Here is a 22,420-nt window from a genome sequence, read left to right on the forward strand (position 1 = left end):
GTGTCCTGCTCGTTTTTTCCTCAAAGCAAATTACAGCAAAGAAAAACTTGTTTGCCAAGAAAAGACAAAATTACTGCAGGATACATTTAGTAAACGTTTTTATTCCACATCAACATCTGATAAATGAGTATCACACTCTGTAGGTAAAACCCTGTTATCCATAACACGTGTGCTTTATCTTGAGACAAACTTTAGAAACCTTTTCATATCCTTGTTGTGACACTTCCTTCACATACAAAGCAACTGAATCATTTGAAGTTCATTCCATGTTCTTTAATTTCTCATTTTCAAAAGCTTCATACACTGCTGAGGTAAAGTTATAGCACATTTCAGAAACTTTAGAAACACTGATGAACACGACAAAACTGATGAGGTCTCTGTGTGCAGTACAGTAACTCACCACAATAGAGCTGTACATGGAAAAACCTAGTACAAGGACACAGATACAAAAACACTAGACCTTGTTAGGATATCGTGTATGTGTACTTTACATTAGATGATCTTTTAAATAGAAAAAAAAAAAAAAAAACTAATTATTTCAGTGATGAAGGAAGTATTTTTGATAGGACAGGTTCTCAAATAGAAACAGATTTCCGTCAATGCATTTGTGTTTTTCTTCATCAGTTCACAACATCCAACAAGAAAGTTGCAAGAAAGTGCTCACATTACTTATCACGGATTTGGTCAGCTTTTACAGTAAACCGAGTAAGAATTAGTTTCCACAATATTAACATTTTCATGTACTGATCACTTTGTTACAGCTGATAAAACAATGCTTAACATATAGACATACCAGAGACAATTAACACCAGACAGTTAGTAGGCAACATTTTTGTATTAGCACAAGATTGTAAATAGCTATGGCATGATAGCATGGTTTACCTGATGAAATAATATTTGTGGTTCTTGAAAAAGTCTATGATATTTTTTTCCTTAGTTTTTAAAAAAAAAATTTTTTTTAAGAATCATTGGTCGTTCATATCATAATGATATCAAGAAAAAGAAATAATTATAAAAATAAGCAAAATTAAATTATGCAGTAAAATTCAGCACATAAATGGCAAATAAACAATCAGCTGTAAAATCTCTCCTCTTCTTATCTGATTTTTTCATATGCTGTAATATCTCTGACTTTGGCTTTCTCTAAATGACTGCATTTCATGCCCTTCAAAACAGGTCAGTTTAAGTAACAGCCAATATATGACAGAGTAATGATTCCTGATTTTATCACTAATGTGGTATTAATACTGATATTTTACAGTTGTTGTTTGCTCCAGAGCACCTTACGGTATAAATGAATATATTTTCAAAGCACCTATATTCTGTATACAAACATGTACACATGATGACCTGGATCTAATGAGAGAAACTTAAAAATAAGACAACATGTAAATAAAGTAAACTCAGTTACAATACTTAATGTATATAAAAATAAATAAATAAATATAAAAATGAACATCTAATAATAGCAATGTGTGTGTCCCTAAGCTACATTCCCAAGTCATGTCACTGCATGTTTTCAATGGCCATTAAGACCGAAGGAATTAGTGCCAATTAAAAGAACCACAAAAAGGTCTTAATGTAACTCCTGAGGGTATACAAACTTCCAGTGTAGGCTCTAGTGACAACTTTTCATCTTTCAAGACTACTATGGAAACTAACCTGGCATGTGTAATGACAGACGAGCTGAATTACTGTAATCAGAATGTGATAGAAACACTGAAGACTTTTTCAAATACAAAATGACTCAAGGCAGAAAGAAGCCAAGAAAAAAAAAAAAGTTTAAATGAAATAGCACTTCTATCACCTTAATATTCAATATCCTTTAGTCTTACTTTGTGAGTCTGAGTTTGTTTATTCATAGTTGAGTCCACAAATCTCCACTTAAACAGGATGAATGTAAGGAGGTCATGGTAAGGACAGGAAGTGAACTTGAAACGTCTTAGTATAAGATGACAATAGTTCTTTCCTCCCCTCATTGAATAGAAAAGACTGCATTGGAAAGAGACATCTTCTTGTTGCCACACATAGCTGGAATGGAAAGAATGTGCAGACTGGTATCAGACCGGTCATTTTTTGTCCCCTGTTGGAAATGTAAAGAGTTAGACACACTGTGTTGGGAGAAAACCTGTCAGAAAAAAAATATTAGCAAGAAACATTGAACCACATTACTGACAAACGGCTTTTCTTTCACCCAGAACATGAATAATGTTATTTTCATGACTGGGTAAACTAAAGTGACCTACCCTGAAATAGATCCATAAACTTTGACAACATTTCAGCGAATGCCAGATGGCACTATAGACACTGTCCACAGTTCACTGACTTTCCCAAGCATTCGGGCACAAGTCTTTTGTAGCCATTATAACCATGTTGCTCCATCTTTGTCAAACAGTTGGCACAGTAACTAATGTAACACCACAACTTTCTGACTAAAGTCATTTGTGCTTCCCAGATGCATCACATGCTGGAAACCTAATTAGCAGCATTTTTCAGCACTGACCCATTCATCTCAAAATTAAGCCAAACAGAATCACACCAGCTTGTTGCAGAGTCAAATTAAGAAGAAAAAACACATGAATCAACATGACACGACTTCATGACTTTTAGTAAAATTGTGTAAATATAAATGTAAAAACTTAGTATACTCGAAAGAAACCTTCAGGTTGTGGTATATGTCTTTTGCCATGAAATCTTTACTGATTTTTATAACATAAATGTAACAATAACTTCTATATTATTAGTCATATTGAAGCAACTTAGGTTTACTTGATTATATATACATAAATTATTTAGAAAAATTATGTTAAATGTAAGTGTGTGAAATATGATACATCAGGCTTTTGAGAAACCTTTATTTGTATATCTCTAAATCATCATTGTATTGCATTGGATTATACATTTCACCCCTAACTATTAAAACTACAGATCTTTGATCATAAATTATGTACAATACTAAGTCAAATTATTGGGAGATATAGAGGGACAATTGATATTTAAATACATTTTATGTATGCAAGTAGTCTGCTATATAGCATTAGTCTACAAATTGCATGTTTTATTGCCTCTGAATAAAATCGAGGTGTTTTTTCCCCTTCTTGATTATGAGCTCTACATTCTCATGCCATATTATATGAGCCATAAAAGCCTGATGTATCAAATTTGATACTTAAAAAAAAAAAAATCAGACTGTTATTTCATCTGCCAGTTGTTACAGGGTTAAAATGAAGGAATACATATATCATTGTAGCAGAAAAGGCACTAAACCAAACGTACATGGAGTGTTTTTCACTTGCTCCTGTGATGGTACTGCTGCTGCTGCTGTTGGTGCTGCGGTTGGTGCTGGTGGTGTCGTCGTGGGCTTGGGACGCCCCCTCTGATACTGTGGCCCGGTGAGGCAGAAGCCGCTGGGTGATGATGTCCAGCACGAATAGGCTTAGCTATAAGAGACAGTGCAGTTTAAATTGAGTATTAACTTACATGAATATACATATATGGAACATGCATAATGTATGGGAGACATGCAGCAAAATATGAGAGCATTTGGGCATCAGGTAACCAGAGACAAGGAATTACTGAGTATGTGGTGCCCTCTACTGGATATAATGCAACATTAAGACCCGGATATGAAGCAGCTCTGACCAATCTGTGCGGTGTGTTTCATCCTGGCCTGGTTCTTGGCTCGGATGACCTCCTTGATGCGGTCCACCTCCTGCTGGTACTTCTTACGGTCTCTCATGGCGCTTTCTTTGGCGTCTCTCAGAGCAGACTCCAGGATCTTCACTCGCTCAACAGTTGCACGCAGGCGCTTCTCCAGTTTGGGCAGCTCACATCTTAAGTCTGCATTATCACGCACCAGCTATGAAAATGACAGAATATATAAACAGAATTATTAAAAGCATATTATATTACAATATACATTATTACTATTACTATGTTTATTATATTTGTAATTTCTGTGCAAAGTTTAAAAAAAATCCTACAAACCTGTTTGTGGACTTTAGTAAGCTGCTCCAGGTTATTCTCAAGGAAAATTATTTTCTGTTTTTGTGCAAGACTTCCCCCCGATTCATCAATGTCCAACTCTACACTCTATAAAACAGAAATGTATTTTTTTTTCATAGTGGCTTGTTACACTGTATTTATCAGAACCATTTTAAAGGCAGTTTAACAGGTAAAAAATGTATAACTAATACTGCAGACATGACCATACTTCCTCAGCTGATAACTCAGTACATTAAGAAAAAATGTTAGTAACACTTTATTTTAGGGTCTCTTAACTAGTTGCTTATTAGCATGCATATTACTAGAATGTTAGCCATTTATTAGTACTAATTAAACACATATTAATGCCTTATTCTACAAGACCTTATTCTAAATCCCTAATCCTACCCAATACCTAAATTTAACAACTACCTTACTGACTATTAATAAGCAGCAAATTAGGACTTTACTGAGGGGAAAAGTCGTAGTTAATAGTGAATTAGTGTTCCCTATTCTAAAGTGTTACCAAAATGTTTTGTATTACATACTTTCTAAAAAGTTAGGTTTAAATATTCAAATATGCATTATCAAATTAAATTAGCTCTAATTTGCATAATGTTCCAGAACAGATATCTGAACACTGGATAAAGCCAGGTTCAATTCCTGTTGACAAAGAGTTGATGGTTTTTACAGAGGTTTTTACAGTTTATTAAAGTTTGTTCATTCATGTCATTTTACATGATTTATACAACATTATATTCCTAAAAACATGGTAAAAATGTATAGTTTTTCTTGCTGTTGACAATATTTACTCATTTATGGATTGATAAAAATAGCTATCCAAAATGTGAAAAAAACCTTAACCTCTGTAATAACCTTTAACTAATGTCAAACAAATAAAACAGGAATTGTATTTAGAATTTAGATAGGAATAAACCTATACTGAAAAGAGATTTTTGGCTCAGTGCATGGAAAACAAAAATGCGAGAAAACAGCCTTTAAAGATATGTATTTACATTGATATCTACAGATGCACATAGACAAAGTGCAATACAATAAACACTTAAATGTGTTTGGCTATGTTCTATCCACTAGTCTGAAAGAAGACAATTTATGGAAGCAAAAATCCCCAAAACATTGCTTTTGTTTGTAGTGTCTTGCTTTAACGTGTTACTTTATTCCTATTGTTGTCTAGTTTTGCATCATTACAAACATTAACTAGCAGCTGTTGGTCAGAGAATACTAGCACAAAAGGTAATATCAAAAAAGAAGGGAACAGTATTTGTTTTGGATACTCACTCGTCCAATGCGATTATTGATGTCCTGGATGAACAGCATACGCAGGCTCTGGAGAGTCTGGAGCTCTTTGGCCTTGTTGAAAAGAAAATAGCATGATCAGAGATCTAAAAAAAAATACTTTATACAAAACAAAAAAAAAACAGCTTTACAGGTTGAATATTCAAGGTGAACAACTCTGAAATAGCAGATGGTGGTGCTTAGAGACAAACTCTAGGAATGCCAGGTAATGTGATCGTACTCACCACAGTCTCTTCCAGACCCTTGAGATCTTCTTTAGCTTGCTCCCTCTTCTCATTCAAAAAGCTGATTACAACAAAAATGATAATATGTGTTCAAAATATCTTTATTAGTGGAACAGAGCTGTTTTACAAACATTGTCGCTCTTAAAATCTATCTTTGACTTATTCCTTGAGCAGATCATTTATACGACTTTTTAATATGAGCAGTTGACTCACAGAAGCTTCTGCAGCCTCTCGTCCTTCTTCTGTTCCTCTTGTTTCAGCTTTTCATAGTCAGACTTGAGCTGGTTCTGTTCAAGCTGAAGAGCCTGGTTCACACTGACAGCAGGGAATTATTGAATGAATCAAACTATTTTTTGATCATTTGGACTAATACCAGTCAAAAGCAGATGCATTGAATGTCTCAAAATAAATATTACAAATGAATATTAGATATAAAACAATTACAGAACTGACCAGAAGTAATCAGAAATAAAGTACTTACTCTTTCAGCTCATCAAGGGTCCTCTGTTTCTCTTCGATCTCATCTCGCAGACGTGAAAGCTGCTTCTGATGAGCCTCTCTGTGGCTTTCCATCTGCTGTTCCAAGGCTTTCTACATGCAGATGCATATGGGATTTATATTTTCAATATAAATGGGGCAGTGTTAATCTATAGGGCAATTTGGCTTGAAATATTATACATTTAAAAATAGGTTTTTTTCCTATTCTATGAAGCAGATTTGGCCAGTCAGAGTATCTTTATATCTTGAAATATCAAAAATAAAATACTTCCTTTTATCATAGTTTATTATGCAGAGACAGCTATAAGTTAGTCATTTGTAGGTTGATTTCCTGTTACGTTGCTCTGCTATCTGTTCATGTTCTTCACCTTCATCTCCTCAGCGTCCTGCATCCTGCTCATGTGTTCCTTTTCCTTATCCATGACTGACACCTCATGCATCTTTTCTGTATGAACCAAAATAAGATTTTTTTACTATATATTTTTTGACATATAAATAGTAAAACCACTGTGAATGAAACATGTTGTGCTTGTTTGAATTTGAATATAATTTAATATCACGGTATTTTGTGACAACACATAGCATGTAAACGCTACAAAAAAAAAAATGTGTGTGCATCACAAAGACCTTGCGCGTTGAGTTTAGCGAGCTCCTCCATCAGTGAGTCGTGACTTTCCTCCAGCTGTCTCTTCTTCTGTTCCATATTCTGCATGTAGTCGGTGAGGGATTTGATCTTTGCTTGATGCTAGACACAAAAAAACAAAAACAATGTTTAGATTACTTGGCCTGAGAACTCCATCAATGGGCTGCAATACAGGTACTGCAGGCAGGCTATAGGTTAGTATTGTTCTTCAATTAGGGACATTAATTGCATTTCAGTTCTTAATCCCTTACTTTCTTGGATTTAACACCTTTAAAAAATCTTTTTATTAATCCAACATTGAAGAGAAGTTAAAATTGGGTAGGGGACATTCTGGACAATTGACCATGCTAATGAAAAAATAATATGTTTAAAGCAACTATAATCTATCCTATTTTTTTTTAACTCATTAAATCATCCAAATAGACACAAAAGATAAGTTAAAAGTGAAGAATCGCCCATATACAGATCTAGAATCACCACTAGAGGGCGCTGTTTGCTGCTGTAAATAAATCACTGCGAGTACCTGAGAGATCAGGAGCTGACAGGAAGCCAGCTCTTTCTCGTTGGCCTGCATTTTACGCATTGTGTCGGCCTGTGTGCTCTCAAGCTGTTTACTGCGGTTGACCAGAGACTTCACTTCTGACTTCATCTTACTTATGAAGAGTCGTGCCATGGTGAATTCCTCCTCCATGCCTCCGTTCATCTCTGTCATCTGAATAAAGAAAGAGAAGCCAAATGAATGGCACATAACTATTCCATTCATTTGCTTTTTGAATTTCTGTCATTAAAGATAATACATTCTATTTTAAATACATGCTGTTTTATTTGAGCTTTCTATTTATCACATAATCCGAAAAATAAATAAATAAATAAATATATCATGTTTCCACAAATGTATCACAGTTTCCACAAAAATAAGAAGGAACTGTTTTCAAAAATTTTCTTGAGCAGCAAATCAGCATATTAGAATGATTTCTGAAGCATCATGTGACATTGAGGACTGGAGTAATGATGCTGAATATTCAGCTTTGCCATCAGAGTAAAAAAGTAATAAATGGTATTTCAACATAATTCAAATATACTGAAACAGTAAATTACATTAATATTTCACAATATAACAGTTTTTATTGTATTTTTGATCAAATTACATCCTTTGTAAGCATAGGAGACTTCCTTCAAAAACATCTTCAAAAAAATCTTAACGACTCCAAATATTCGAATGGAAGTGCATATATAAAATGTATAAAAATGTTTGTAAATAATCACATATTCACATCTGTATGCAAGCAGTTGTGAGGTATGTATTCTTTACAAAACTAAAGTGCAATTTACAAATTATATCTGCACAACTCAAAAAAAAAAGATAAAAAATGTATCTTTTGAAAAGTTTTTCCTTTACTAAGCTGTGTATTCTTACCTTAAGGTCATTCAAGGCAATAACACTGCCAATCTCATTGAGGTCCCGGAGCAAGAGACTGAGGATCTCTGCTGATCTCTTCTTGTGATGTCCACTGAGCTCCTGCAGGGCTGACAGATCCCTCTCCACACCAGCCAGAGCTGCCTAAGAAGAGATAACAGGACCAAATCAATGCACAAAGCTACATCACCATCACTCTTCATTCACATGAGCTTTATTATTTCCTCCTCGTTCTGCTTACACTCTTCTGCATAAGCTCCTCTGTGAGCAGTTGGTTTGTCTTGCTTCTGTCCTCCACCTCATGGCTTTTCTGGTCGTAGTTCACTGCCAGCTCCTCTAAGGCCTGGAGCACCTCCTTCACCTCCTCTTTAGCTGCCTCGTTATCATGCTGCAAACGGCTCAGATCTTCCTGGATCTTCTCATAGTCACGCCGTGTGGATGCCAGTAACTGTAATAATGCAGGATGGAGACGTCAGACATCTATGTTAGTCAGCAGACTGTCTGGAGCTTTACTTTGCAGAATTCTTGCTTCTCTGTGGTTGTCATTAATATATACATGACCATTCAAAAGTTTGTGGTCTGTAAGATTTTTTTTTTTTTTGAAAGAAATTAGTATATTTATTCAGCAAGAACAAATAGTCTGAAGGACAAAAAATTTAGCAAAAGTAACAGTAAAGGTTGTACATATTATTACGCAGCACAATTGTTGAAAACACTTATATTTATAATAGTTTCTTTAGCACAAAATCAGCATATTAGAATGATTTCTGAAGGATTGTGTGACACTGAAAATGGAGTAATGGCTGCTGAAAATTCAGCTTTGCCATCAGGAAATAAATTGCTTTTTAAAATATGTTCAAATAAAAAAAGGCATTTTAAATTGTAATATATTTCAGAATTATACTTTTTTTTTTTATCAAATAAATGCTGCTTTAGTGAGCATAGCTCTTAAAAATAAAGACATGAATAAACAAAAACCCCAAACTAACTCAGAGATAGCAAAACGATCAGATCTCAGATGGAAGTAAAGGGTATATATTCATAAGAACATACAGAGTGTGATCACTGGAATGCTGTTCAGAAAGTTTTAATCAGAATGATCAAAAAATGATACTGACACAGAAATATGGGGATTTTTGAGTTCCTGAGGTTGTTTCAAAAGAGATCCTGTGGAACTGTTTCCATAGGAACAACATTTATATTTAAATGTCTTTCACTTCCACCTGTATAATTAGAACTCATTTTGCTTTGTTGCCACTCTTTGTACCTGAATGGAATTTCTAAGTGCAGGCAATGACATGATAGAGCTCAGTATGAAACATCAATTATTTTTAACTAATTATTACATTTGTTTTAAAGAGTTTTGATAAACACATTCTATTGCAATCAAGGAATGCATAAGAGCCAGCCAGTGATCAGCTAGCAGCCTATGTATGTTGTTTACATAGGTAAAACGGTTTCATTCTCTGTCATGGCTACTTCTTGTTTCAATTTCCGATGCATTGCAGACAAAGCATCATGGGAAGGCGTGTGACATCATAAATTGCGGAGGGCATGAGTTTTCTGCTCTATGTTGCTGCTCTTGAGCCGGACTCACCTCATCCTGATCCACCATCTGCTGCTTCAGGTTCTCTGCCAGCTGACTGTGCTGGTTGATCTCATCATCCTGTGGTGAAAGAGAGAGGAAGGTCTGAATTGTGAAGGTTGCACTTCCTGATGCACTTTTCTAACAGTGTGTGAGAGAGGTATTTATCACCTTGTCGTCTAGTTGCTGATACAGGTCATTGATCAGCTCCTCATACTGGGTTTTCTCTGAATCAGAAAGAGGCTCAGGGGGCGGAGCCGAAGTGTCAATTATGGGAGCGGCTTCAGAATTCTTTAATTCTTTATTGCTGTGCTGCTCATCAACAGGTACACTCTCACCTAAAGATAAAGAGGTAAAATATGTCAGTCCAACACAACTGAAGCAGTAAAGCATTTGTTGTTTTTTGTAGTACGGAGTTATTTTTGTATAAAATAAAAATAAAATAAATAAATAAATAATAAAAAATAAAATAAATAAAATAAAATAAAATAAAATAAAATAAAATAAAATAAAATAAAATAAAATAAAATAAAATAAAATAAAAAGGCATTGGTTTCTTCATTAATAAAAGGAACAAGTCTCTCAGGAAAGAGTCCTGCAGACTTGATGATAAAGACAGAGATGAGAACGACTGATTAAATGTAAAGGAAAGAACAGCTGCACACAGAGTCAGAGCCACAGTTATTCTCTGGGCTTTATAGCGCTGGGATGGGTGAACCCAGCATCTGTGTGTTTTATGTGCAGGAGCGGTGGAGGGAGCTGATAACACTGACAAAGAAATAAAAACCTATTCATGGGGATGCAGGAGAGAGAAAGTGATACACACTGACAGAATAACATCAGGATTCATAGAAGGGAAAAAGAAAAGATTTGGACATGTCTGAGGCTGAAGGAAAGTAAATATATTTAGCCATATACGGTAGTGCTGACATACATACTGTATGTACTTTGTAGCAAACATGCTTTCACTTAATGACAGTCATTATGTGTGTACCATTACAAAATCCATGTAATTAGTGCTAATTGGTATTTATCATTGTCAATTACTGTGGATTTCTGTCATCAGCACATGCATGGTTTATATGAAGGCCAATTTGTGTCAAGTTCTAATCAATATAACAAAATAATTACATAAACTATTCAATAACTTCATTTTCTGTTTGGACATCATTATTTTACTCAAAAACAGAAATTGGCCCTGGCTTTAATAAGTCTTAGACAAACAGGGGAAGAAGAAATAACTAGCTCCTTATGGTGGAGTCCATTTTAGGACTCGAAATGCAAAAAAAACAAAGCTTTTGTTAAGACAATTACATCAAAAATTGACTGGCCTCTGCAAATTTGACCCAGCAAACATCATCTCAACCATTACAGTATTTTCAAAGCAATCACTTCAAATGTCAAGCATCATTTCAATGAAATCTTCCTCAGTGATTTATAAATATATATATATAAACAATAGTATATATCAAACTTATAACAAATATATAATACTATATAACAATTACACAACAATTAAACATGAAACAAAATAAAAATCTAATTCTAATCAGTTAAATATTTGTCAGTATGTAACAGCAAACAAAATGATGTTTTATTGTTTGAAGCTTGTTTTTTCTCTCTTTACCTTTCCGCCATCGTTTGAGCTCATTTTCTAGCCGCTGGATGATGATTTTCAGATTTCTGGTCTTCTCTTTCTCTTTCTCATATTTCTTTTTCCATTCCTCAGCTGTAAGCTCCATGTTCACAGAAACTGTGTTTTTGATGGTTTTGGCCCTGTGTGAATAAAGCAACGTGGAAATGATTTGTACATGCACATTTTTGTTTTAGCTTCACTAACTATTCTTAATTTCAGTCTTTATACAATGAAAGAGAAATCTTCTAGGGCATAAAATGGCTTCACCTCTGGCCGAACATGAGTGTGGATTTGGTCTCAGCCTCATTATATACGGCTGGAGAGCAGCAGATGACGATGGTTGTTCTGCAGTTCCCACCCAAAGAGTCCTGTAGGATCCTGGTCATTTTGCTGTCTCTGTATGGAACATGGGTTTTCTGTAATGAGAAAGATAAGGCAAAACAATAAATAATGTATAAAGCAAATATTGCTTTGTACAGTGTAAGGCCTAGATTATGAATACAAGATGAGTGGCATTTTAGTGAAAAACTGAAATTGACTGGGCAGTTGAAATGGGTTGAGCACTTACAGTTCCTTCAGCCAGGGCTGAGATGACGTTCCCCAGAGCAGAGAGAGACTTATTGATATTTTTAGCCTCGTCTAGCACAGATCCTTCTGCTCCAGTTTTACTGACCTGTGAAAGAGAAAGAGCCACAGAGAGGTCGAGAGAGAGTGGATATTATATCATTCTCAAATCTATTTTGTAGTTTTATTATGACTATGCCAGGGTTTTTGAACTATAATTCCACAAATATATATATATACAGTATATATATATATATATATATATATATATATATATACACACACACACATACACAGTATATACAATATAAAGTTAAAAAGAAAAGTTATTATTTTGCCCTTTTTGTTATTTTTTGTATTGCTTCTATAGATGCAAAAGAGATAAAACAAAGGCAACAACAGAATAAAAAAAAAAAAAAAAAAAAATCAATAAAAGCATGCCTTTTCACTTCCTGCCAGATCCACCAGGTAGAGTTTTCCGCTCAATTTCTTCTCTGTCTCCACATTCTCCTGCTTAATATTAATGAGGAAAATGCTGTGACTGCGGGAGCTGTGCTCATTCATGTCTGTAACACAATGTAACATCAGAGGATGGGTTAGGGTAAAAACAGTGTTTATAATAGCACTGTATATTAATTATGTTTGATTCAAGATGTGATGTATTATATCAGGGAATAAGGAATAGTCAGTCACTCACTTGTGACAGCCACATGACGATTGGATTTACCCTCATCGATCACATCCATGACGTCCTCCGGACTAGACACAAAGCGCTCTGTACAACCCTGGCAATGAAACAGCATTAAAAGACGTAAGACATCAAGGAAGCGTTTGCTTCATGCCTGGTGACTAAAAAAACACTGTATTGTATTGTGTATTATCTTTCCTACCTTGACAAATGGCACCCTGTTCTTATCTTCATGGACAGCCAGGTTGGTTTTGGAAACTTTAGAATCGGACAACAAAAATTTAATTTACACCTTGAAAAATCTATTAATATATTTTTTTTAAAGAATCTTAATACTATGAAGAAGATTGCTTTTATCTCACCATCAAGCAAATCTCGAATTTTGTCCAGGTAGATTTCAAAATAAGAGACCTGTGATAAGGTATGGCCATTAATAATAATAAAAAAGTATTATAAAATTTGTTTTTTTTTTTTTAAAAAAAGGCACGTTAAATACATAACACAGGAATTATAGTCTGTCAGAAAATGACAGCAGAGGACTCGTATGCAGAGGAGTTTATGCTGTAATAAAGAAAAACTATATTAAAATTGTATGAGTGTGTGTGTATACAGTATATATATATATATATATATATATATTAGTGGTGGGCATAGATGAATTTTTTTAATCTAGATTAATCTCACTGTAATCTTGGAATTAATCTAGATTAAAATGGCTCATTTGAATTCTGCCAAGTAGATCAGAATAAGTTCACTACTAGTAGTAAACAACTAGCAGTCATCAAGAATTTAATATTGATAATAGCATTGAAGACATTGTATGATTATTCCTTAAAGATAAGGTTTTAATAGTTTTAGTAGTAGTAGCCTATTACGTTCTGCCCAATGTCTTCAAGTGAAACCGAACTTTTATTTTGACGGGTTGCCGTGAGGATAGTTTTTCTCAAATGAAACGCTCGAATGCTCATGAAGTGACTCTCAGAGCAGTTCTGGAGATGTTGTTCATGTATTTATGTCCTCATTTAGTGAGACGACAGACGTTAATATTGCCGCAAGCGTCACGCGGTCTTCTGTATGAGTAGTGAACAAACCCGTGCGTCTGCGCCATACATTAACACAGAGACACACAGAAGTCATATTTAAATAGTCGTTTTGCGGCTTAATATTTACAAATAGGAGTGGGAGTGTGTGTGCGCTTACGTTTGTTTGTTTGTGTGTGTGTGTGTGCGAACCGGGGCGGAACTCCGCTGTGCGCGCGATACAGAGAGCGTGACCATGTAACGTAGAGACAGAAATGACTTGCCGATTTCCATTGGGAAGCTTCTTAAAAATAAATTTTCCCTGAAGCAAACCCAGCGGCTTCATAGCTGCATCCATGTTAGCACGCATACACACAGGTTCGAAGACTCGTTCTCGCCCCCTACAGTGCAATTCGGCTAGGTATACATCCGCGCTAAAATATCAAGGTGAAAGTCATCATAGCTTGCGTAGTATAGACCCAGCTCCCAACCCAACTTTGAGAATAGATTAACGGCGATAATTTTTTTATCGCCCGATAAGAGTCTCACGTTAACGCAGCACGTTAACGCCGATAACGGCCCACCACTAATATATATATATATATATATTCTGAAAGATTCATCCATTTCCAGTGCCATCCACTGAAAATAAGATGCTGGAATAGATTAAATTTGCCATCAGTAATAACAATTTATTTTGTTGAAATAGTGTTTTTCAGAGATGAAGGATTGTAGGTTCGCTTTGATTTTTATACCAATAGGAATGGGATTAATTGCAATATTATACTGTTTTAATGAAGCCCCCAAATCTGTAACATATTAGTGTTAGTATTAGTATAGTCCAATAACATATTAATATGCTGTATATCACCTTGTGCCAGAGATACATTCCACTAACTATATTCATTCCACTATTTTTCTAGACACCTAAGCTTAATGTTTTGTTTTGGATATTATTGAAATTAATCAAAAATTTGATGAATTCACATGTGAAAACCCACAAGTAGATTCAATGCTGAATGTTTTCACCTTGATATGGAACTCCAGGTTCTCATCCATAGAGTAGATGTGGTCAAAGATGTCCTGGGCGATGCGAGGGATGATGCCCTTCAGATGTGAGTTATGGAGCTGCCCCTGTGTTCATGTTGCAGAAGATATTTACAGCAAATATTTGATAATATACCACTTTATTTCTAACAACTTACAACAGTTTGTGTGAGAACTAAGCACTGCAATTTCTAATTTCTATATGTGTGTAATGTGAATACAAAAGATATAAGCATTCCCTCTGAAGAATGTATGAGGACATCCAGTTTGGATAATTTGCATCTTTCGATGGTTACGAAGTGATTCATTTTCAGAAACATTTACAACTGAATTTATTGACTTTATATTCAAAACACTTGCTGAAATCGCAGACTGTTTCCAGGGCAACGCCTGCAGTCAAGTGGCATTTTGCAGCTGTTGCAGCAGTTTGGCATTTCAGTCATTTCATGAAAGATGCTGAGCGATTCATCCATCTAGAGCATTTTGCGACTGAGCAAATAGTGACATTTTATTATCGAACTACAGAAATGTGTGAACTTGATACCAATCGTGATTAGAATATTTTTTTCCTTACCTCCATAGTGTGCGTCTTCCCTGATGAGGTTTGGCCATACGCAAAGATTGTGCCATTATAGCCATCCAGCACATCTGAAATGCAAGATTCATGGTTCAAAACTTTTTTTCTTTTAAGGCCTGTATAATTTAACCTTCCATGCAGCTACACGTAATGTATATACAACCTTTAACAATCTGTTTGGCACAGGTATCATATACTTGTTCTTGTGTTGTGTTTGGAGGAAAGACTCGGTCAAAGATATACGGTTTGCCCTAAAAAGACAAACACATTAGTCAAAATACAAGTAATGAACAGGTCTTAAAACATAAAATAGTTCAAGAGACATTTCTAATGGAAAATATCATTAATATTTTGTTTTAAGCTTTAAAACCCTACAATAAATCCATATCTTTAATATCCACAATAATATGTGTTTGTAAAAGTGTGTTTCTGTGTTACATTTTCAATGATTTAGCCCAAAACAGATAATAAGTTTGATTTAATTATATATCATATTCATTTAAGAATTATTCTATTTTTGTATGAAGAGGTCACTCTCATAAATGGCCCCAGCACCTCTTTGTTTTGCTGATGCTGCACAGATTCTGCTAACGGCTATTTATGAAGTTCCCCAGAGGGTTTGAGGGGTCTACATTGTTGAAGAGAAAATAAGAGGACCTTGTGATGAATGCAGCTCAACCCCCAGCTGCCAGTCAATCTTATTGAGCCCCAACAAATCCCTCTCTTTTGTTTTGATTCTCTGAGCCGGAGCCGGAGCCTGAACCTGCTGCTGGAAATCTATAACTGTGATTAGAACTGAAAAATAACTCCCCAAAGAAAGAATTATGTGCAGAGTATAAACGTTAAACTATAAGTTAATCATGCTAAGCTAGAAAAAGTTTTGAAAATACAGTTTCATGATGCTACTGGCACAGAAATGACTTCTCCTTTCCTCTTTTTCCCTGTTTTTAATTGTTTCTCTGTCATTCGTTTTTTCATTTTTTTTTTTTTTTACATGTATTTATGTGTATTGCATATTTAAATATATTATTTTTATTTTATTTAAGTTTTATTTTATGATTATTTATGTGTTTATTTATTTATTGAATCTATTAATTAATTTATTTTACAGAATCTATCATTTTTGTCTAACCCTTATGTTTAAACTTATAAATAAGTAATAAAAAAATGTTAAGCTGGATAAATATCTAAGGATGCTTATTTCTTTTACTGTATAGATCCGCTAACTGAGATGTGAGATTTAGTGTTCACACATGCGTACAAAGATCATGGGGAGCTCATGTACTGCTGACAGCAGATTTTCCACATCCTCTTTCGCCCATATGCACACAAATACACTCTCCCATATGGAAAGAGAGAAAGAGAGAGAGAGTCCTGAGACCTACACAGATCCTGATCCATCCTGTGCCTTATTTTAACATCCATAAATGAAACATACGGACCAGGTGACCTGAAACAGACATGCATTTGCCCTGTTGATTATCAGTGTAAGACATCACACAGACACTAATAGTGCTGTATCAGAGTTGACAGTGTTCACACAGACACATAATGTTTCTGTCTGTGTTTGATTAAGCTGGTTGGGGTCATGCATCCCTGCCGAGACACAAATGAGAGCTGTTGCTCAAACCCAGACCGTCACCACGGAAACTACATCTCACCCGGAAAGAAAAGCACTGATTGGCTGATAGTCAGCACCTGTCTCCTGGCCAATACTGGAGGAGAATAACATGATGAAAACCATCTCTTCCTTCCATCTCTCTTATTATCGGTCCAACCTTTTATGTTAGAAGTCAAATAAATACTGCAGATTGAACTCAATTCTTGTAAAACAGAAAAAGAATAATTACTGGAAAGCCACTGTCAACAGGCAAACAAGTATTTTATATATAGTGTGCATATATAGTCTGTAAATAGGCAAGGACATTTACATATTTCACTCTGCTGGAATCTGAACACAATCTTTTATAAACACAAACACTGGCTGTATATAAAAGCGCACGTGTTCAGGACAATGCATTCTTTTAGTCAATAATTTATGCATATTATCTGGGGACCATCAAGGCTTTTTCAAGAGTGCAGGATTTTACCACATGCAATCAAAAATCTATATCGCTTACTTCCTGAACAAATACTTGAAAGGATAATGCATGTTTTTCTATCCATTTCAGATGGGTTTGTAGAATAAAATAGTACAGTATTTATATAAATTATATAGAAACAAAAGTGCATTATAAATAAATCTAATAATGCAGTAAATGTAAGGGTTGTTTGCAAGGTGGTGCAGAAGATAACGCCAAAATATTAAAGAGGACAAGAAATACAGCAACAAGAAGGGGGTTTACCCAAGCAACATGCATGTGACTGTGCGTGTCAAACAACAATTTTCTCAATCCTCAGTGGACCGGCTTAAATATTCCACTAAATCAGCCTAACCGTTCCCTGCCAGTCCTGGCCCCTCAAACAGAACCTCTGTCACTACGGCAACGTAAATTACTCACAGGGGCCCTGGGGCTCTTTTGTGGCCTTGTGCATATAATAAGACGTTAGCACCCACATTAAACACTGCTGACCAGATAACTCTCATAAAGCAAAGCATCAAACCCAGCCTGGTATTGACAAGCTGCAATTGATTAGTAATTTCTCACTGTCACAATCTGTCCTATAAATCTCTCTGCAATTGTTTTGTGGTGGATATTCGTTTAAGAAGTTTATACTCAAACACAAACCATGCAATCTTTTTACTGCTGGTTGTTTATGTTAAACTATGAATTAATAAATCATTTAAAAAATAAATCATTTGAAAATAATGTATCATTTTTATACTTGTTTCATTTTTTTAGAATTAAATAATTTAATTATGCTTGAAATAATTAAATAATTATACTGCAAATAGATAGATAGATAGGCTAGATCTTCATTTCTATTTATTTCCAGTTCATCAGAGCTGTTGGGGGAGGAGGTGTGAAATATCCCCCTTCCCCCACAAATGAATTTGAGTTTATTGAGGGTTTAAAATCTATCGCATTAAAGCACCACACAAAAAAGATTCACTACCAAAAAATAGTCACTAATGAGATGCAGTTAGATAAACATTGACAGTAATAAATGTACATAAATTACCAAGATCTCCATTCACAGTCACACTTGTATCCTAAAGCTAAATGTCTGGCATTAGGACCATCAGGCTGTGCAGAGCCTGCAGGGTACCATTACAGAGAATTTACATTAGAAGCAGAAGTCTAATACCTGCTACGCTCGATTTTGTGTGCAGATTAGGCATAGTAATGTCGATTACCATCTCAATGGGTCAGATAATATGGGCTATTGTGTTTGCACAAGGGATTTCTGGAGGTTTACTGTAAAACATAAAAACCATAGTATCTTACTGTGTCGACAGGCCAGCTTATTTATAACACGTCACACACCCACACAGTCCCTCAGACTCTCATTCCAGATATCAGATGCTCTTTAATTTGATCCCACTACTAAAATATAAATCATATTCTGTTATTAAAAGAAAAATGAAGGCTCTGACCCATAATCAGCATGAATCTTCCAGACTGAGTAACCACAAATAATTCCAACCCTAAAAGCACACATGGCTGACAATCATTCGTACACTCTACATCTGCATTCAAAACAAAGTAGACAGATTTAATGCAGCTAGCTAAATAAATAAATCTGATGTGATTGAATTAAGGTTAAAGTGAAATGAATAAGATTACATGAAATACACAACAGCCATTCTAAATTATTCTATAAAAAGCCTGGCACAACTGGTGGTCATTAAGAAAATTATGATATTAAAGTAAACAAAGATATTATGGTGAGATGTTATACGGAGAACACTGAAATTCTCAAAGGTTAACATGTTGGAAATTTGTCACAAAGAGTGTGAGAATATTTTTATAAGTTCTGCCCTCCAAAGTGAATTTCTAAAACCTAAAATATCAGTTATATCTATTCAGTATATGAACACAAAGTACATTCAGACAAGAGCCAACTAGGTCTATATAATAAAGGTAGCCTAAATTTTAAAAGAAAAAATATATAAGCTGTGATCTCTGGACATTTTGCCCCACATGTTTTATGTGACGTGTGCAATTTATCAGTTACAATGTGTTGTTGTTGTACATTACCTTACACATTTTTGTTTTGTGTTTCATACAGTTTTGCCGTTTAATTATTGCTGAGAAGCCTAATAAATTATTTCATGGTCGGTCTCATTGTGACAACACGTAGCAATATAGGGTCATCGTGAGTCCTGTATCTTTTTACTGCCATAAGGGGAATGAACCCAAGTCGATATATAATAATAAAAAATACAAATAAATACAATAATTAAATAAAGTAAAATACAAAATTGAAACAAACTCGCTTAAGTAAAACAAAAGAAACCATGTTCAACATAGCACTGTGTGGAGCGATTCTCGCATGGCACAGCAATATAAATAAGTCAAAGCGCAACAATTTTTTCAAATGAAAGAGGATTTGTTTTTCAAATGAAATGTTGGGCAGTCTAAGAGGGAAAACTAAGAACTAAGACTTAATTCAGGATTAACCTTTATAATATGAAAGAACCACACGAATATGATTCATCCAGACAGATATGAAATGATCACAACAATGAGTCAAGTTAGACTAATAGACCTATATTTATCTGAAGTTACATCATACCTAACCTGCTCAAAAAAAGAAAATGCGCGCCTTGATTACATCTGTAGATTCTGAAGACATCTTACCGATATCACCACGGTGTCTTCTCCTTTGAATTTCGGTATGTATTTGTCACCTCTGGTGATTTCCGATTCGTTAAGTGGCCTGAATCGGCACATCACCTTCACACAACATTCAGCCGCATCCACCATCGTGTATGATTTTATCCAAGGAAACTTTCTCTCCGGTCAGCAGATCTGGTCGTTCACTCCGCAGTCTGCAGAGGAATGCATCAATCAAACAATCGAAATGTCTCGATCTTGCCAGTCGTTCAGCCAGTACGGTCCATTCCCACTGAAAAGAAGCTTTGAAACTGAAAACAACCTCAGATAAAATAAACTCCTGGACACCGTTTCAAATAGCACGTAACATATCACATAAACGTTTAAAATGAGTGTAATTTGGTTGTCGTTGACGCTCGGTGTTAGGAGCTATAGCACGAGTGCACCTCGAGCGTTTGAAGAGCATCAGCACTGGACAGTTCCACGCGCTCTGACTGACGGCGGCCGCTCCTTCCGCACGCGCTTCTGCTGTCCAACAGCGCCTCTCAGCAGAGCTGCCCATGACTGCAACAGATCACGAAGTTCACAAATAAACAAATCAACAACACACTGGCGAAGAAATTGACCTAAAAAAAAAAAGTCCAGCATCTTGGTGGGGTGTGGGAAATATATAAAAGTAGAAAAGGGGAAGTTCACTCAGTATAAGATTCTTCATAGATAGGCTATTTCCACACTCCGGTAAGACTTTACAGGATGAAACTGATGAAAGACAATTTATGTTGGAAATGCCAGTTGGAAACAGGCACCTTTTTACATTGTATTTGGGAATGCAGTCTTGTTAAACCATTCTGGAAACAAGTTATGGATGTCTTAGGTTGCTGGTATGGCTCCGAAATATCGTTAACCTCTAAATTGTGTCTATTGTCTCAAATACCTAATGTTTCAAAGCGTGTATTTTCTGTTATTATGTATGTATTACAATGGCAAGTAGGATTATTTTGAGACACTGGATGACAGGGAAAGCCCTAGAATTGAAAGAGTGGGCCAGTGCAATGGTAGAAATGGCATCTTATGAATCCATGCTTAATCGAGTAGGCTAAATGGTGTTGAGGAGGGGTTGTCTGCCTGGGAAGAGTTCTGGACATGTGAATGGATAATAAAAACACCACAAATTTTGTAATCAAATATTTAGTCTTTCAATTGTGCGATTATAAACAAATTAAAATTTTCTTCAGTCGTTTTCTATTCAGTTTTGCTTGTCTAGCCTAATATATATATAGCCTATATATACTGTATGTAGACACACACAAACACACACTCACTTGTTTCACTATCCTTGTGGGGACATTCATAGGCATAATGGTTTTTATACTGTACTTACTGTATGTGCTATTGCCCTACACCAATCCTACACCTAAACCTACCCCTTACAGGAGACTTTCTGCATTTTTAGATTTTCAAAAAACTTAATTCTGTGTGATTTATTAGCTTGTTTGCCCATGGGGACCTCAGTTTAGGTCCCCACCGTGACACGAGTCCCCATGAGTCTGTGTGTATTCAGGTTTAAGTCCCCACCTGAATAGAAAAACAAGTACACACACACACACACACACACATGTTTAGATAATGTGCTGTTTAACTTTTTTTTCCCTCAAGGATTTTAATCAAAGCTATTGTTTACTAAAACATCAACAGTATATCCGCAGCGAACACTAGAGGTCGTGTGGTTATGCGTGGTTGTTCAAATCTTGTATTTTTTGTTATAATGTCTAAACTAAAATGTTAACTCTAAAGTGTTACAGCCAACTGTAAAATTGTATGGAGTTCCAGTAAGCACTAGATTTAATTAGATCATGTTCAATTAAGTGGATCATTACAGTGATTCTTTAATGCAGTAGAATACTGCTGTGTAATTCTGCTGTGTAAAGGCCTCTGGTCCAAGTGAAGGTCAATCAATGCAACTGAATCTCCCACAGAATGACTCCCAGGACAGCTTCTGCTCAACATAAGTGCAAGACTGGGATATAAGGTTTGTGATGACGGTGCAAAATATTGGCATAATAGAATAGGCATTTCAAATTCTTCCAGTCTTTTAGTATCTTATATTCACTAATCTGTAAAAAAAAAAAAAAAGAAAACTATATAAAAAAAAAAAAAAACTAAATAGCCTAAGTACAATTATATAATTATAATAATATAATTATTTTATTAGCATAACCAAACGCAAACGCTCATGTGGACATTTCTGCACACTTCCCCTTTGAAACCAAAACAAAGGTCTCACGGTGAGTTCATTGTTTTCATGCCAAAACTGGCGTCTCCTTGGCAACAGGCTGTAAACTCAAAGCTGCTTCAGGCAAATGCGCAATGAACATAAAGGACTGACCCTTAAAAAGACAAGGACGTAAACACAGGAACTAATTTAACTTCATTTAACATTTCAGTCCAGAGAAGTAACAAACTGCTTACACAGGTGAGTCTTGCTGGTAAAAATTTAAGC

The 22,420-nt window shown here is 35.3% G+C and overlaps 1 protein-coding gene across 2 annotated transcripts; it reads right to left on the reverse strand.

The window, feature by feature from the left end:
• Positions 1-108: 108 nt before the first annotated feature.
• kif5c (kinesin family member 5C) lies at positions 109-20,451 on the reverse strand. 2 transcript variants are annotated; one of them, XM_058788096.1, is made up of 26 exons: positions 19,945-20,451; positions 15,363-15,450; positions 15,197-15,270; positions 14,605-14,709; positions 12,919-12,967; positions 12,759-12,814; positions 12,566-12,653; positions 12,310-12,434; positions 11,873-11,977; positions 11,572-11,720; positions 11,296-11,444; positions 9,840-10,006; positions 9,681-9,749; positions 8,325-8,531; positions 8,084-8,227; positions 7,190-7,378; positions 6,651-6,768; positions 6,392-6,468; positions 6,007-6,116; positions 5,739-5,840; positions 5,526-5,586; positions 5,284-5,355; positions 3,988-4,092; positions 3,643-3,859; positions 3,277-3,440; positions 109-2,083 (listed from the first exon to the last, which is right to left on the reverse strand). In XM_058788096.1, exons 1-25 carry the CDS (start codon positions 20,068-20,070, stop codon positions 3,289-3,291), a joined length of 2,904 nt encoding a protein of 967 aa, XP_058644079.1. In that variant the 5' UTR covers positions 20,071-20,451; the 3' UTR covers positions 109-2,083; positions 3,277-3,288. The 2 variants fall into 2 exon arrangements, with proteins under 2 accessions (XP_058644079.1, XP_058644081.1); XM_058788098.1 differs by lacking the exons at positions 15,363-15,450; positions 19,945-20,451 and having other exon boundaries at positions 14,605-15,111; positions 15,197-15,262.
• Between the last annotated feature and the right edge of the window lie 1,969 nt (positions 20,452-22,420).

This window comes from Onychostoma macrolepis, chromosome 09 (genome assembly GCF_012432095.1).
Source record: "Onychostoma macrolepis isolate SWU-2019 chromosome 09, ASM1243209v1, whole genome shotgun sequence".
NCBI lineage: Eukaryota > Metazoa > Chordata > Actinopteri > Cypriniformes > Cyprinidae > Onychostoma > Onychostoma macrolepis.